The 17869-nt window shown below is 44.5% G+C and overlaps 1 protein-coding gene across 1 annotated transcript in view; it reads right to left on the bottom strand.

Annotated features, from left to right (window-relative positions):
* PGBD5 (piggyBac transposable element derived 5) overlaps positions 1 to 17173 on the bottom strand; it is a 67467-nt gene extending 50294 nt beyond the window's left edge. The window contains exon 1 of the mRNA XM_081855850.1: positions 16447 to 17173. Within this exon, the coding sequence (XP_081711976.1) occupies positions 16447 to 17146 (700 nt within the window). The 5' untranslated portion in view covers positions 17147 to 17173. The remainder of the gene's footprint in view (positions 1 to 16446) is intronic.
* Between the last annotated feature and the right edge of the window lie 696 nt (positions 17174 to 17869).

Genomic DNA, 17869 nt, shown 5'->3' with positions numbered 1-17869 from the left:
TATCTTCTTTTACCAGAGAGCCAAGAAGAGTCGCAGTTACTACCTAGCACAGTGCTCCTTCTTTTTAAAAGAACCACAGTGGAAATGTCTGGTCATATGCCATAGAACAAAGGCCAGGGGTCCCACAGAAATCAATGAGATTTACTCTTAAGACCTCAGTGCTGCAAGTCAGTCCTTTTTTGTGATTTATGAGAAGATGAAAGGAACCATCTGTCAAAAACAATAGTGGAAGAAGCTGGATTTCTACAGACTATACCTGCTGAGAATGGAACTCCACTAACTGGGTAGAAGGGGGATATCATGTTTGATTATGTCCCTTTATTATTATTAAATTTATTGGACACTTTTTCATACCACAGGCAATTTAAAGTGACAGAAAAACAAGCAAACAAAATAATAAATTCATTAAAACTGGTGGGGGGAGGGATACATTAAAAGCAACCACACCCCATTTAAAAGGCCATAGATTGTTAACATCCTTTTTCCGCTGCAGCCCCATCTGCCCCTCAAAAAATCTTTTCTGGGTGGCAGGAGGACATCCTGCACATTAAAGGAAACCTTTGAGAAGGGGTTAACGAACTAGTGGTGTCTAAATTTTATCAAATAATAAGGAATAAAACAATGATGGAAGTTGTACTTCAAAACATCTGAAGGACACCAGGTTGCCGGAGTGCCCTACATCTTCATAGGTGGTGCACCTATTTTGAGTTAAGTCCCGCTGAACTCAAGTAAGTGAAGATGCAGAAGATGGGACTGAAAGGAACATGATTTCGGTTAATGGCTCATGATAATGCTGTCCTTTGTGACAAGGGCCCCTATTAGACATCTTACTTATTTTGCATCTATGCTGATTTGTGCTCATGACGGTATCAGGGTGGTTATGTGCAACCCCTATTTTCAGTACTCTTCGTGCCTGCAGTCATTTTTGGGCACACATACTGCTTTGTTTCCAATCAGTGCATGTCCCATCTCTCCCTGCTGAAATCCTGTAACTCTTAAATGGTCCTGGGCTGGGTTGTCTAATTTTGTTGTGCTCTGTTGCCAGAGTGCGCCCCTCCAGACAGCGATAGTGCCGCAACATTGGGGAAACATTGCATAACAACTGATTACAGTAGATAGATGGGCCAGCATAAATTCACCACTACTACACTATTATTGAATCAGCAATATGTTGCAGAATACATCCATAAAAGGATCCTCCAAAGTGTAGAATGGTAAGGAGAAGTGGCCATTTCTTGCAGAAGCATGGGCTCTATGAACTGTGCCTGCCTTAGGTTCACGTAACTTCTTTTTCCAGATCTACTGACTATCTTTTAAAGGACCCCAGCATTAATTAAGGGATAGTCATCTCGTCAAAATCTATCAACACTCTTTCTATTACTGTTCTGAATATAGCATATATGCTGGAGAGATTAAACTGCAGTGTTTGTTGACCTTTGCTTTCCTTTCCAAAGTAACATGGACTCTCATTCTCAAACCGGAAAATCAGGCTTCCATGCCAGCTTAGTCTCCAGGCTCTGCCTTTTGTCACCGAATTTGAGCTAAGTGAATAATGCAGAGTTTGCAAAGAGAAACCAAACTGTTAAATAAACTGCACATTATTATTTGGAAAGCAGCTGGGTAGCCACAAGGAAGCAGTCAGATCTGAGGTGCATGTTCTGATTTCACAAAATGATAAGGAACTTCGACTAAGTCATTCTGAAATGACTGCACAGAGGATACGTCTTAGAAATGGTGATAGCAATGTCTCTCAATATGTTGGGGTGAGCACAGAAGCCGTGGTGGCTGAGGCCAGGGGGGCACCGCTAGGTGTGCACACTTGTGCTGCTGCCACCATGGCAACCATGATGCCAGCTGTCCACCACCAGGCTCGTGTCTGCTGCAGCCACCCAAGGGCTTGCTCTGGAGTTTTTGAAGAGGGTCACATGCATGTTTCCTGTTTGCTCACTGTCTGCGCTTGTGCCTTCAGCCATGTGTATCTCATACGGAACTTTCAACGATACAATACAATACAATACAATACAATACAATACAATACAATACAATACAATACAATACAATAATCTTTATTGTCATTGTCCCATGCAGAACAACGAAATTGAAAAAATCTACATCAGACATTCAAAAACCAACAAGCCTGCTATCCCAACTATCCCAGCCTGGTTAGCCCCTAAAAAATCTGATACCCCATAATTGAATACAATATATTCACATAGAGACTACCTTACACTGCATTTAAAAACAAAATCACATTTGGATAGAAACTGTTTCTCAGGCGGCTAGTCCTAGTCTTTATAACCCTGTACCTTCTACCAGAAGGCATAAGCTGAAAGAGATAATTTCCAGGGTGCGCACTATCATGCACTAATTCTGCAGCTTTCTTATGGCATCTGGAAGCATAGATTTGATCCAAGGTGGGAAGAGTGCCCCCAATTATTCTCTTCGCAGTCTTTACAACCTTGGACAGCATTGTTTTTCCCCTGACTGTGCAGCTCCCAAACCACACACACAGACCATAAGTTAATACACTCTCAACAGTACAATGGTAAAATGCCATCATGAGAGATTATTTTTCCGAAGGATTCTCAGAAAATATAACCTCTGCTGTGCTCTCTTCACCAGGTCTTTGCTTTGCCACCCTTTAGCATCTCCCTTCTGTTGGGGTGTGGGGGTGCCACTAGCATCCTGTGTGCACGCCTGGTGTTTTTGCAAGGTTTATGTGTGTGTGATATGGGTTGCTGGGGCACTGCAGCACTCCAAATGCCTTTCACTACCCAGTCTTGCTGTTGTTGCCTGTGGGTGGGTGCTTCGCGTGTGCATTCCATCCCCTGGTTGTTTGCTTTCCCATGCTATCAATTGTGTGCTGCTTCCCAGGAGCCCTCTCTGTGCGGCCTTGTCGTTCCTACAAATCTGATCAGGGCACCTGGGAACTTGTCCCCGCATGTCAACAGGTGGGCACAGTTCCCATACTGATACCAGCTGAGCCGGTTCTTTGTGTTTTGCTGGTTTATTTCCACCCCACTGGTCTCAGGCTGGCCCAGCCAACATTTCCCCCCTCCCTGAACCTCCTAAACTAGCTCTGGATCTGTCCTGCTTTATGCTGGTTTAACTTAAGCCTGTACTTAGAATGGCCTAGTAAATCTATAAAACATTGCAGATGCCTCAACACATTCACCCTGAATGAAACAGCTGGCTTTTAAAGATGATGGGTGCACATATTAGCATGCAGTATCTTCATAGCTGTCAACTTTTCCCTTTTTTAAAGGGAAATTCCCTTATTCCAAACAGGATTCCTCGCAAGAAAAGGGAAAGGTTGACAGCTGTGACCATCTTTGTAGAGACATTCTGTGTGGGAGAATGGGGAATGCCTCTTCTAATCAGCCCCTTCCCATTTTCAGATTTATTTTAAAAACAACAAACCAACACCCTGGTTTCTAAGAAACTGATCTTTTAAAATTGACCCAAGATTTTTAAATCAATTCATCTAACTGATTAATTATTGCATCCACTTAATTCCAGTGTACTTTTCTGTGATGTACGTAGTGGTCTCAACTGCTCAGATTGCAGCTACCATGTCTCTTTAGGATATATACACATGCATATGAGTGGAAAATAGGATTGCCGCCTTTGTTCTGGCAAAATACAGGACAGGGTGGGGCAGGGGTTGGGGGGCTATTTTTCTCCCATCTGGTGCTGAAATGAATTCAGAGAAATCCATTATAATCTATTGCAGCCTAAATGCCCCCTCTGGAATTTTATACACACACACACACGTAAATCTGTTTGTGCTTTGCTACCCAGAGCTTAAATACATGACCTTTTCCACGCCCTTTCTCACAAACACATCTGGAGAGGATCCCTAACTTGGCAGAGGGAGAGGGAGGAGTGGAAATACAGGACAAACTGTATCCTGTATTGAATCAATACAGGACATAGCATCTTACATTGAACTACAGGCTGATCCGATATTATACAGGATGGGACGGCAGGTCAAGGGTCAGCTGGCTCACCCCATATAAGGTAGTGATACAACAGCATTGTGCTAAAGTTCTGCTCCAGCTCTTCTTTGCAAGCCATCCATTCTAAACTTCTTAACATTTCCCCGGGGAAACATTTGATGAATGAAAGCCAAAAGTTCCCTGCATAATCAAGGACACCAGGCGCACGTCCTCTGTGCTTGCTCAGTGCATTTCTACTGCCACTCAGAATATTTTAACTGCAAAGAAAACATGGCCCAAATGAGCACTGGAGTTAAAATAAAACAAAGTGGTTCTATGGCACGAGGGGAAAATAACCTGTCCTTACGTTTGCTATGTTTTTCTTCTCTTTGGCCATCATTTAGGAAAATAACAGCATTTTTAAAGCTAAAACTGTCGACGCTCCACACTCTGCTCAGCAGTGCACTGCAGATCTTGCAAACATGGCCAGCTCCCAAAAGGCAGGTCCAGCTCTCTGCATTAATCAAGTTATCTCCTTGGTTTCCTGGCATAAATGTCTAGATTGTGCTATAGCAGGGCATGTGGGCCTGGTTAAAATCTCTCCAGCTGAGAGGGATTTTTTGGCAGATGGGGGCACAGTGACATTCTCTTAGTAAAGGGGGGTTGTATCATTCTCTGGGAAGGTTCCCATCCTTTTCAAAGGAGGCTTAGCACATAGGATTTCCCAGTGAGTTGTATGCAAAAGGTTTTCAGTGATCTAGCAGTTTGCAGGTGACGTTTCCTAGAAATGTAGGTCAAAAACACCTTCCGGTGAAGTCAGATGTGCTCTGGGGTCTTCAGAGGTCTTTAAGAAACTTGGGCTGTCATTTCAGACCAGTGCTAGAAGTGGACACAGAGGTAACCTAAGATTTGATGTGGTTTTGACAGCAGCACTGGTTATAAATGGTGGTTTTTATTTCATTTTTAGCAAGGATGCATGAGATAAACTTAACACAGGCTACCATGGAAATGCCATCTTATTTTTCATTCCCTATTTCAGTAATACAGTGGTACCTCGGGTTAAGTACTTAATTCGTTCTGGAGGTCCGTTCTTAACCTGAAATTGTTCTTAACCTGAAGCACCACTTTAGCTAATGGGGCCTCCTGTTGCTGCCGCGCCGCCGCAGCACGATTTCTGTTCTCATCCTGAAGCAAAGTTCTTAACCTCAAGCACTATTTTTGGGTTAGCGGAGTCTGTAACCTGAAGCGTATGTAACCTGAAGCGTATGTAACCCAAGGTACCACTGTACACTATTACCGAAATAGCCTTAAAAGTAAACAAGTATACTCTTAACTTGCATGCTTAATGTAATTATTAATCAACCAATGTTTTGCAGTGCAATCACATACATGTCTACTCAGAAGTAAGGCCAATTGGATTCAATAGGGATAACTCCTAGGTAAGTGGGAAGAGGAATGCAGCCATAGTGGGTTAATCAACTAAGACTGGAATCCTATATCCACATACCTGCAAATAAGCCCCACTGAATTCCATGGGACTTCTGCACAGACATGCTTAGGATACACTTTGTTCCCTGTAAGCTAACAAATGCTTGCAGCCCTAATTAAAAGCAAAGGGAAGTGGTCACGTAACCGCAGCCTTTGTTAGAACTCCCGATCAATGGGTCACAACCAAGGATAGGCTAATCTGTCAACTTTGGTTTCTCTTAGTTTCTCATTGTTCCTGTTTTGGTTCTTTACATTTCCACATCAATTTGCAAAAAAAAAAAAAAAAGTCCTCATGAAAATTCAGCATGCTAGTGCAAATTACTCCTAAAATACACATTTTTATATGCAATTTCTCCTAATATACGGATTTTTGCAAATCAATAATGCATTCTTGTATTCTCTTTTCAATAACGCATGCATTTATATACACACTAGTATGTGCAATTAATGTGTATAAGACATTAATTAAATAAAGAACTGCACTGCAAAATTCTGAAAAGTGCAAATTCTGAAGGATGGCTGTTTTAATGCATTATTATTATTATTATTATTATTATTATTATTATTATTAGAAAGTGCAAATCATGTAGATTCAACTTGAACTGCATCAACCTTTTCTCCTATTCTTAATTACAAGTCCATTAATTCCTCCCATACCCAGAATTCCCAGGTTTACATCAGTAGCAACCCCTTGCTAAGGTTTTAAGGACTGAATCTCTCCATCATTCTGCATTTAGTCCCACAGAGCTATTCTAGATGCTGAAATGATTGAATGGATTATCCGCAAGGGAAAAGCAGAGTGTGCTCATTCAGACTCATCCTGGATTAAACTTGGGAAGTATCTATAAGAGCATCACTCAAATGATTCATGCCTGTGTAAGTGCATATACAAATAATGAAGGGAGAATAAGGCCATGATCCTCTCCAGCACTAATAGGGTTGCAGCCCTTTCCTTCCTCCTACTGTATTATCTTTATATCCACTTATACAGCAATGGGTCCCAGTTTAATCCTGGATAAATCAGAATGCACACTGTCTTTCTCTCCCTCCCAGCTACACACACTTACCTGAGAGTAAGTCCAACTCCCAGGGGCTTCAAATGAGGCTGACTTCGATATATAGGATTGTACTGTCAGTACTGCATGTGGCTTTTGCTACGTTGAATGGAAGTTGGGCTTCCATTTTGGTTCCAGTTTGGTTCTGAGTGCTTCAGTGACTGAGCTGAGGGCAAGGGGACAGGAAACACAGAAATATGAAGGGAGAGAGCATCACTTTGCAGTTATGAGCAAGAGCCTGGGTGACAGGAACATAGCTCATACCTCTGTGTTGAGCAGATCTGTGCTCGTGCTTCTCCAAAGCTATTCCAGAAAAATGAAGTACTGGCCATTCTACCCCTTACAAACCTGTGTAGAACCCTCACTGCATGGATTATTATAATCATATAATGCAACCATCATGCACACCTGCGAGGCAGCCAACTGAGGAGCAGAGGGCTTGCCAGGCAGGGGGAACCTGATTGGTGGCATCAAAGAAAAAGAGGTGTTTGAACTTGTAAAGAGCAAACTTGCAAGTGGGGCTGTGTACTAAGAAGAAAGAGCAGACAGCCCACCTAAAGCGTGGGGGGAGATGCAAGACAGACGACTCCATCAGCATTTAATTTATGATAATTATGTCTTTTAGAACCATTACAAAGGCAGGGGAAAACAAGCTTGCTCTGTAGGAGGAAAGACAACATGCTCTTGTTAACAGCCAAACTTTGTGGGCATATTATTTAGCCACAACCTTCTGAATTCAGCATCACCACCACCATCAGGTGTTAACCACAATGAACATTATTAAAATGAGATCTTTTTATTCTCCCTCACTTCCTCCTCCTCCTGCAAATCTACCCCGATATGATATGACAGGATCTGTTCTGTGACTCCAATGTATATACTACTTTTTCCCACTGAAAAAGACAACCCTGAAAAGACTCCTGTATCTGTACTATATCCCCTGGCACTGTGCAGATATCCTCATGCTGCTTCCCACCAGTGTCTGCTAGATGCCCATGTCTGATATCTCAAGCTTAATTTTAAAAAGTCTAATGTTTTCAAAATCCTGCTATAAGGAGCAGGACAAATACAGCAGCCTGAGAACTGAGCACTCACAGCCTGCTTTTTTAAAAAGCAAACTTTAAAGGTAGCTAACATATAAAGCCCTGGAACAACACACCTGAAATGTTGGCAGGGCTAAGCCCCTCTATAGTGGCTACCATAACCACAAACTTCATGCCACTATGTCAGAAACCAAGAATGTTATAGCCATTTACATGTTGCAATGCAAGTCAATGGGATTTTTAGAGTTGTGTAAAACTCAGGTGCAGATTAGGTCAAACTAGGTCCAGATCAGTCTGAAACAGACAGGGCCTCAGCAGCACTTACAAATCAGATTGGGTTGGAGGTCCATGCACAGTCTTATTGCTTACCTGTAACGGCAAAGCATTTCTGAATAAGTTAAACAGAACAGATCCCAATACTTGAGGATCCCCATTGCTTCCTTTCAGTGTGAAAGCTGTCATTTATTCCCAGCATCTGGTTTCTGTTCTTTAACCAATTACAGATCCCCAAGAGAGCATGTCCTCTTATACGATGACTGCCAATTTCACCCAAGAGCCTTTGGTGAGAGACTAAGCTTTTTGAAAGCCCAGTGTGAAATATCTACTAGTTATTCCTCTCTGCAGGTTTGTTGATACTCAAAGATACTAACTACCTTTTAGAAAAATTATAATATTCTTGATAAATATTTCTTAACTAACTTCCTCTTGAAGAATTTTATAGCTGCAAAGGAAAGAACTGTCTGACCAAAAAATAAACCGGGGGGGGGGGTCTGTGTACTGATTTTATGCTAAAATTCCTTCATATCTCAATTGCAATAATACATGCCATCCCTTAAGAAAAACTGGTAGTACTTAAAATTTTGCAATCTCTATTCTGCAAGACAGATATAATGCATAACTAGAACATTTTTTTAAAGAAAAAGGTAAGAAGAGTTATAATGTTGAAAAATCACAAGCGTTAAATAAGCAGAAAAGGGGGGGACATGTTCTGTCACACTTTTGAAAAGCTTTATATAATAGAAACAAAACAAATTCCTTCCAGTAGCACCTTAAAGACCAACTAAGTCAGTTCTTGGTATGAGCTTTCGTGTGCATGCACACTTCTTCAGATACACTGAAGAAGTGTATCTGAAGAAGTGTGTATGCACACGAAAGCTCATACCAAGAACTGACTTAGTTGGTCTTTAAGGTGCTACTGGAAGGAATTTGTTTTGTTTTGACTATGGCAGACCAACACGGCTACCTATCTGTACTTATATAATAGAGATAGTCTAGAATTTATATTATTTATATTATAATCTCTGCTTCATTGCAATGCCTCCAACACTGGGAAAAGATTGACAGATTCACTGAGCCCAGCTGTAAGATCCACGAGATTTTCTTCTCTAAAAGAAAAATTATCCTTTTTTAAAGGCACTTCTCTGGAAAAGGAATGACTAATGCCATTTGCATCAAGAGACTGGCTCTGTGACTAACTCTCCTAAGGATTTTTTTCTTTTCTTTTTGCTGAGATCTCAGTGTACATTTCCTGGGCCTATGTAAAAAATAGACAACTTCGCCTGATGTTAGCATTGCAACATTTGGCTCCCATCCCACCTCCGTTGTCCTTCTTGAGATAACCCACAGAGGTCTGGTCAGGGAGGTAACATGGCCCCAGTACTGTGCTTCTTCCAAGTCCCATTGCCTTTGGAGGTGATAGCTCAGTCTGCTTTGCCAACCGAGGGTCCCAGCTTCAATCCCTGGCACTGGGGAAGGACACTAAGACCCTAGAGAGTCAACAGTACTGAACTAGCTGGACCAGTGGTCCGATGTGTTTGAGATCAGGCAGCTTCCTAAATGCTGTGGCTGACTGGCACACAACACAGACTGGCTCTAGACTGTGGAGCTCACTTCCTCCGGAATCCTGTTTGACCCCTCCTCCCCTTTCTGCAATTTCAGCAAACTGAAAAGATGTTTTTTCTTTTGCCAAGCTGTTGCTTTGCTTGGAGTTTTTGCTGTCCTGCTGCTGCTGTACTTTCAGGCTCCTTCTTATTTTTAGCTCTGCTTGTTTTTATTATCGCTTTGCTATCATGATATGCTCCCCCCCCCCCTTCTAACATTAGCAGCCACTTTAGGGACTGAGCGGGGCTGACAAGTGAGGAAGCAATGTATTAGTAAATATTAATAAATATTATTTCCAGTGGGGGTGGGGCAGATATTTGTATTCACGGTGATTCTGCAAGAATGCTCTTTCATACAACCGTAGAGTTGGAAGGGACCCCATCTGGTCCAACCCCCTGCAATGCAGGAAACTCAACTAAAGCATCCATTTTACCTTTCCTTTTACATTTTCTGGTGCAGGAATATAGGAAGCCTTATACCATGCCAAACCATCTACATCAGAATTATTTACTACGCTGAATAGCTGTGGCTCTCCAGTGTTTCAAATACGCGTCCTTTTCCCTGACCTATCTATAGAAGTAGGGGAATGAACCTAAGACTTTTGACACACAAAGCATTTGCTCCCCAACTCAGAGCTCCTTCCCATATTTATTGCACTCCCTGCCCTCTGTCTGATGGGTGAGGGGGAAGTGTCCCCAACATCTTTTCACACACCTTGTCCCCCATTTGCTTTTGAACCTTCTAGTTTTAAAATATAAGCAGCAATACATAGGGTCTGATCTAACTAAGACTCACAGTCAATGGACCCAAGTTAGTTACATCCAGACTTTGAGTTTGATGAATGCTGGATGCAGTCCCTGGTGTTCCTCTCAAATGTCCTTTTCACATGCAATTTTTCCCCAGGACAAAATTGGTTCTCTGTACGTGTTGCCAACAGCTTCCCTCTCTCTTACTTTTAAGTTTCTGAAACATTTGCATCATCCCCCATATTAGATAAATTGTCACGAACAGGATGCTTCCCAGCTCCTGTTGGCTTTTCCTTAGGAATCTTCATCCTTAGCTTTGCATTTCCAGAAAATAAGACTTCAAACCTACAACTGCTTAAAGGCAGAAATAGCAAGAATATGTCTTCTTATCTTGATTCCAGCTTCCATGCCATTTTTAAAAAGAGATATTCATCCTTTGCAGAACAAAGGTCTACATTTTGTTTAGGTTCTAGATTCAAACCAGCAGTTTGCTTCCACTAGAATATGGCAGGCCAGAAGGTTCCCCATGAGGGGAAGCAGCTCTCAGGCTGAAAAGAGTCTTTTGCTCATGATCTAGTCCAACATCCTTCTTTCCACAGTGGCCAGCCAGACACCTCCACAAAGCCCACAAGCCTGCTAGGAGGCAACAGTCCCTCTCCCGCTGATATCCAGCCAAAAACTGTCCCCAGGCCTGGAGGTTCCAGTTCCAGTTAGCAGAACTGGAAACCACCGATAGCCTTATCCTCCATTGAATTTGCCTAATCCCATCTTAAAACCCGGCCATAGGTCCATCACCACATCATATGGCAGAGAATTCCATCAACTAAAACACACGTGATACAAAGTAGCACTTCATCTTGTCCGTCCTAGAGTCGCCTGCCAAGCATTTTCAGTTTAGGACATTGTGTTGTAGCAAGCAGCTCAGCCTATTTCTCCATCCATCTGGCCCAGGACTGTCTGTTCTCATCAGCAGAGGCTCTCCAGGGTCTCCAGCACTGGTCTTTCCTGTCACTTGCTACCTGGTCCTTTTAACTAGAGATGCTAGGGATTGAATCTGGGATCTTCTGCATGGAAAGGATAAACTCAAATCCATTTGTTGCTCTCCCTTGTCAGTCCCCCTACAATGGAGTGGCGGGGGCAAGGGCCTTATTCCAAAAGCCAAGCTTTACTGCATGTTTGGAAATTTCCCTCCCATCAGCATCATCAGGGACCTTCCGGCTCCAGCCATTTTGGTGCCCAGCACCTCCATATGCCAGCAACCAACTTTTATTAACAGGAAGGATAATAATATTCACTCCAACAGAAAAACTGATCTGGCAGAGGCAACACATGCCTTAGATTGGGCAAGAGTCTCTCATCTTACTGTGCTTCCCTCCACCTCCTCCAAATCTGCTCTAGGATTGCAAGAACCTCCATAACAGTAGTTGCGGGGGGAGGGAGAAAAGATGAGATCTGATGGAACAATCTCCTTGGTGCTACATTGAAGTCCACTCTTTATTTTTAACTCACAAGCTAATGGATTATGGAACGAAAGTATCACACAAGGTAGACTGTGGTTTTCCCAACCCTACTCTATGAAGCAGTCTCATGTTCTTAAATGGATTTATTCTTAAGTGTTTTGAGATCAGCAATCTAAGATGGCTATACAAAATATCGAGACAAAATAGATCTTGGCACCTAGTTAGATTGCTGAAGTTTGTAGTCACGTGGTCCAGAGTATATATTTGTCTGACTTCTAGAGCTCAGATGTATTGCAAAGTCAGTGTCTCTTCCCTGCAAAATTCTTCTCCAGCTCAGGACGTGAAAAGAGTTAAATGTACAACTAGGGGCCAGACTGTCTTACAGCTAAATGTACAAAAATTGAAAACGTTCATCTTTTTTTTATTCAAGACTAGGACACTAAATCACAGCATCAGTGGAGCCACTAAAGGGTGGATTTTAGAGCTCTGGGATCCCTGAGTTATTGGTCCATTGTCTTGGGAGAAAATGAGCTGTTCAATCTCTGAACCTGCCTGATGTATCACAGGGAAGCTCCCCAACCAGAGTGAGTTAAAGCCTGGGACTTTAGGTTCCATTTATACTGGCTTTGTAAATCTTCCCCTCTCCGCTACAACAGCTCAAGTCACTGTAGACCTGGGAGCACAACTAGGGCAGAGGTCTTACCAAACACATGGGCTAAATACAAGAAGTGTACAAAGTATATCAAGCTCGTCTTGTCTCCCTTTCAGCTCATGTGGCTCAAGAATATTCCCTGAGCTTGATCAAATAGTTTGTCAATTTTGGTTTCTCATTTTTTCACCCCAATATAATGCATTTTGTTATTTTCACTAATGTTTGTATTTTTATGCATGTGCTAACTTAGTATATGCATACAGTGGTACCTGAGGTTACAGACACTTCAGGTTACAGACGCTTCAGATTACTGACTCCGCTATCCCAGAAATAGTACCTCAGGTTAAGAACTTTGCTTCAAGATGAAAACAGAAATCACGTGGCGGTGGCGCGGTGGCAGCAGGAGGCCCCATTAGCTAAAGTGGTACCTCAGGTTAAGAACAGTTTCAGGTTAAGAACGGACCTCCAGAACAAATTAAGTTCTTAACCCGAGGTACTACTGTATTTTGTACACATAACTTGGCTGGAAAGTTGCCCTCCAAATTCAGCAGAGTGCAAATTTTGAAAGATATCTGTGTTTTTTGGTTTGTGTAGTTATGGAAAGAATGAATTAAGCAGATTCACTTCAAATGCAAACTGAATCAAAATTCCCTCTCCATCCCTATAGTCAAACAAGCTCAGAGACCACAGCCTTTCCAGAGCTATGCCTTGTGCCAGTAGCTCAGGTATTATGCAAATCCTTGGAGCCTCTAAAAATAAAATAATCATCCTTTGGGGTGGTCTTTTTTGTTTCTTTTATTTGCTTTGTTGTTGTTGTTTTTTACACATTTCCATCCATAGTATCCAGGGCAAGTAAATTTAAAAAATAGAAACTGAAAAAGTGAAAGAAGAAAATACTTAAAATAAAGGATTGGGTGAAGAAAATGAGAAGCAAAAAACAAATAAGAGAAGCTCTAACAGGAAGTAAAATAACTTGGTTTAAATGTATACAACTGGAGCAATGGACAAAGAAGTGGTTAAGGGAAAACAAGAACTGCAAAGAATATACAAAAAATGAAAAAATGATTATAAAAAGGGGGGATAAAGAAGAAAATAGTTATAAAAGGTATTTTACACCAGTCAGATTAAATCAAATAAACAAGGCATATTTTGTGTTATGTTGGAGGGGGCTGTTCACATGTGGTGGGGGTGTAAATATAGAATCCAAGGCTTAAACAAACTGAGAAACCAACATACAATTTTGAGAACCAATTGAAGAAATTACGAGCTAGACAAGAAGTCTCCGAAAAAAGACAAACTCCCCCACCACACATACACAGATAAATAATTCCAAAGAAATTCCAACTGGAGCAACACCCACTCCTACTTACTACACAGCTGTTGCCAACATCTGCTCACATTGTCCAGTTCTTACAATTCAGTGCAGTGAATGCATCCATTATACAGTACTGGTGGGGTTCTTCATTAAGAAAATGTTAAAATGCTACAATATAATTTTAACCAGGCTACACCCGACATTTTTCACCACCACATACTATAAAACCTGGTATATCACATTGTTAAGAGCCACACATTTGTCAGCACACTTAAAAAAAAAAAAAAAAGTTTATTCACCAACTTTGAATTTCCTAGTCAGACTCATTAGGAGTCCCATCTGACACAGTCATCAATCCACAACTCATAAATGTCTACCTAGACCAATGATGAAGAACCTGTGGCCCTTCAGATGTTGGATTCCGTCTTTCATGAGCCCCAGCCAACATGGCCAATGGCCAGAGATGGTGGGCACTAAAGACCATCAACTTCAGGAGGGTCACAGGTCTGGACATTGATTCTATGATTCTGCAAACTAGATGAGAGCAAGTAGATACAGTATGTGCTTCATGAGAAACGCTCCCCTCCCACTCACTGCAGAATGCCAGAGAGCCCTGCATCATGAGCTTTGTTGTTCAGGGGTATCCTTAGGGCTGATTCACACTTGCACCTTTGTCACTTTAGAACTCGTCACCCACTGGCTCTTGGTAGAACCGTCTCTATGGGCAAAAATTACTGTATTTGAGCAACACAAAAGCAGATTCTCACATGCATGATGTATTACCATTTTTTACAGTCAAGTCATCACTTGCTGTTGCAGTCACTGAGTGAACTCAGTGAACTCTCCTGGAATCATCCAAGGAGAAGGGCTTATGATCCTGCTAATCCAATTCCTACCCCTCCTGGGATCCCAGGAGAGAAAGGGACAAGGCAAACACCATCTCAGAAGACCACCTCCAGCCAGAACATCTCAAAAGACCACCTCCAGCTAGACTTACCTCCACCTGCCACCAACTGCCCCAGAGGAAGAGTCCTGAAAACTTATTAATATGTTTAATATGTTGATATTGATTATTGCTTTTAAAAATGTAATTTAAATGCTACTTGTAAGCCAACTTGAAAGGATTGGTATCCTAAAAGGTGGGATATAAACCATTCCCATAAATAATCAATCATAAACAAGAGGCAGTTGTCATTTTCCAAAAGTAGCCAAGCCCTGCCTGCCAATGACTAAGCTTTCAAAGTTTCTGACTGGCATGTAGATCTACACTTAGTTAAAGTGATATCCAAAGAAAACTTAGGCACCTCTGTGCATCCATTCCTGAAAGCCACTTCATTCCTTTCTCCTCCTGCGCAGCTGGTTTCCCAGGCCGCAGCCTAAGAAAAGCTTGTTCCCCTAATGACTAACAGGCATGATGAAGAGGAGTCTGCCCTACAAGCTAGTCTTTTAATGAGGCCAGAATGCAGCCAGACATTCAGGGCTGGGCTGTCGCACTAGCTCTGGGGATCTTGCAGCTCATTTATGTCTGCTGACCCACTCTTTACAAGATGCAGTGAGACGGCTTGGCTCAGCAGTTGAACACCCAAGGCTTCCTTGTTACTACTCAGGTTAGAGAGGGATTCTCTCAAGCAGAAATTTCCAAAATGCTCTGTTATTTGAAAGGATGACCATTTTACTGCACGGGGTGGCCCCCTTTTCAGGAACACACTTCCAAGGTGCTTTGTTTTTGAATGCTCTGCAGCTCCCTCAAACTCTACAGATCAGACCACACGGCCAGTTCTGAAACTGGAAAATGTAATGGATCTGAGACTTTTTGAGGCTTTGCCCTCTAAACAGATGGTATGGGATGGAGCCTGGCTTAGTTCCCTTATTTTTATTAGTAGTCATTATTATTTCCTCTTGATACAAGGTCCCAGGGCAGGTTACAACATCAATACAACATCATAAAAACCGGTTTCCCATTCCCCTTTTATATTTTATTTATAATTTATATTTATTATTTATATTTTATTAAAGAGAACAATAATGGGGAGGGACCTCAGCTGAGTGGTAGAGCATTCGCCTTGCATGCAGAATGCCCCAGGTAGTGCTGAGAAAGCCACTGTTTGAAACCCCCAGCAGCCGTTGCCAGTCTGTGTGAACAGCACTGAACTAGCTGGATCAACTAGCTCTGACCTGCTCTAAGGCAGCTTCCTCTGCTTCCCGGAGAGCGATGCGCCTTTTCCGCATCTCCTCTCCTCTGGGCAGATCTAGGCAGCAGTGGTGACTGCAGTCTGGCACTGGCGAGATCAGCTTCCTTCCTCCTCTCCTTCGAGCTCACACAGAAGATGGCTCTGCTCAGGCAGGGTCACCCCGCTTCATAAGGGGGTTCTTTCCCCACCACCCCACAATGTGGAAGAGTCACTCGATAGAAGAGCATCGCCGTTATCCATTTATAAAACGCACACATCTCTTGACACTTTCCTGGCTAGGCACAGCAGCAGCCCGGATGCAACAGGGGACCATCCCATTACAGACCGTGCCACACTTTCGATGGTGCCGCCGTCTTTAGGAATTAAGCGGGGCACTCCTCGCAAGAAGAACCGGCCAACAGGGCGAGGAGGGAGCCATGCTCCCGGGAGCCCGTCCAGACGTGCTCTTCCCTAAGTTCGCGGGTCTTTCCCTAACCAGGAAGTCTTAGGCACCAGGGGCTGCGCCTTCCCCGCACCACCCAGTAACTCCCCACTTCTCCCCACCACACTTTACAGAATCCTCGGAACGAGGGGCGAAGGGTTGCTATTCCCCCTACGTGCACACTTAGAGACCCACGCATTTCGAGTCACCTAAGCTCCCCCACCGTCACACACACACACACCCGAGCCGATTTACCGCTGCTATCCTTGAAGGAAGGGGTAGCGGTGTTTCTCAGGCTCTGGCTCCAGCCCCTCTTCTCGTCCTCCACCTCCTCCTCTTCCACCTTCTCTTCTTCCTCCTGCTGCTGCTCCAGGGAAGCCGGGCAAGCCGCCTCCGAGCCGCCGGGCACTTGCTGCTGCTGCTGCTGCTTCTGCTCGGCCGCTGGCTTGGCTCCGCGTCTCGCCGCCGTCCTTCCCCGCTGGCTGCGTCCTCCGTCCGGGGCTTCGCGCTCCTCGTCGGCATCCTCGTCGGAGGCGGAGCGCGACTCGGCCGTGGTGCTGTAGAAAGGGTTGCCGCCGCTGCTGTCCTGGCCCGACTCGCCGAAGACGTCGTCGGAGATCTGCAGGCTCTCGTAGCGGCAGCGGGCCGCCTCCAGCAGCGACAGCGCCTTCAGCCTCTGGCCGCCGCCGCCGCCGCCGCCGCCCTCCGCCATCATCTCGCCCGCCGGCGCCAGCAGCAGCCCCCGCTCGGCCGGGTCGTCCGGCCGCAGGCAGCAGCCCAGCAGCAGCAGCGGCTCGGTCACCGAAGGAGGCAGGCAGGCTGCGGGAGCAGCAGCACAGCCGCTTTCTCCTCCTCCACCGCCTCCGCCGCCTCGGAGCCCAGCCTCCCGTTCTCCCCGGCACAACCCGCCCCTGTGTGTGTGCAGAGCCATGGGTGGAAGCAGCCAGCTCAACATCTCTCCCAGTGCCTCATCGAGCCAATTGTAGCTGCAGTCCTGAAGCGGGAGGTGGGGTTTTATGCGCGCTCCGGACTCCCGGAGCCCGCCCCTTCCCCGCCCCCGAAAGGGGACGGTCTCCGCCGCTTAAAACCACAGGATTGCCTGGGAGGAAGGCGAGAGAGGCTGATGCGCACAGAGCAACTGCCCAGCCGGACGAGACGCCAAGCGCCTCGCCGAGCCCCTCTGCGCAGCTCCTGCGTGTGGAGCTGTCCAGCGGCGCTGGTGCTGAAACCCCACCAGCCTCTGGACTCCGTCCCCCGGAAGTCTGGAATGTGTGAGTTCAAGGCAGGGCGAGCGAGATCAAGCCGCCTCTCCACTCGCAACAACAAACTGATGTGGCACATGGTCTGAAAGGAAAGTCGGCAAGCAGCAGGACCCAGCAGGACTGGTCGGCTGACCGGAGCCGGAAAAGAATTGGGGAAAAGGGGGGGGGGGGTTGCACGCCTTTCTGCACAAACCTGGGACATGACAATCGGCTGGCCATAATAAGCATCCTGTCACATACCCTTCATCGCAAATAGCATCTGCAAGCACGCTTGTTGCACTCAGCGGTGATGAAGGTCTTCGAGTCGCTTTCATGTCGGAGAAAATTGGAGTGGCACTAATACATCCTAAGAGCGCACTTTAGAGCATCTGGGAAAGACTGCAAAGAGGGGAAGAGTCGCTGCTCATCTGCAGCTC

This window comes from Podarcis erhardii (assembly GCF_964252035.2).
Source record: "Podarcis erhardii genome assembly, chromosome: 3".
NCBI lineage: Eukaryota > Metazoa > Chordata > Lepidosauria > Squamata > Lacertidae > Podarcis > Podarcis erhardii.
This window is presented reverse-complemented; position numbering and strand designations above follow the sequence as displayed.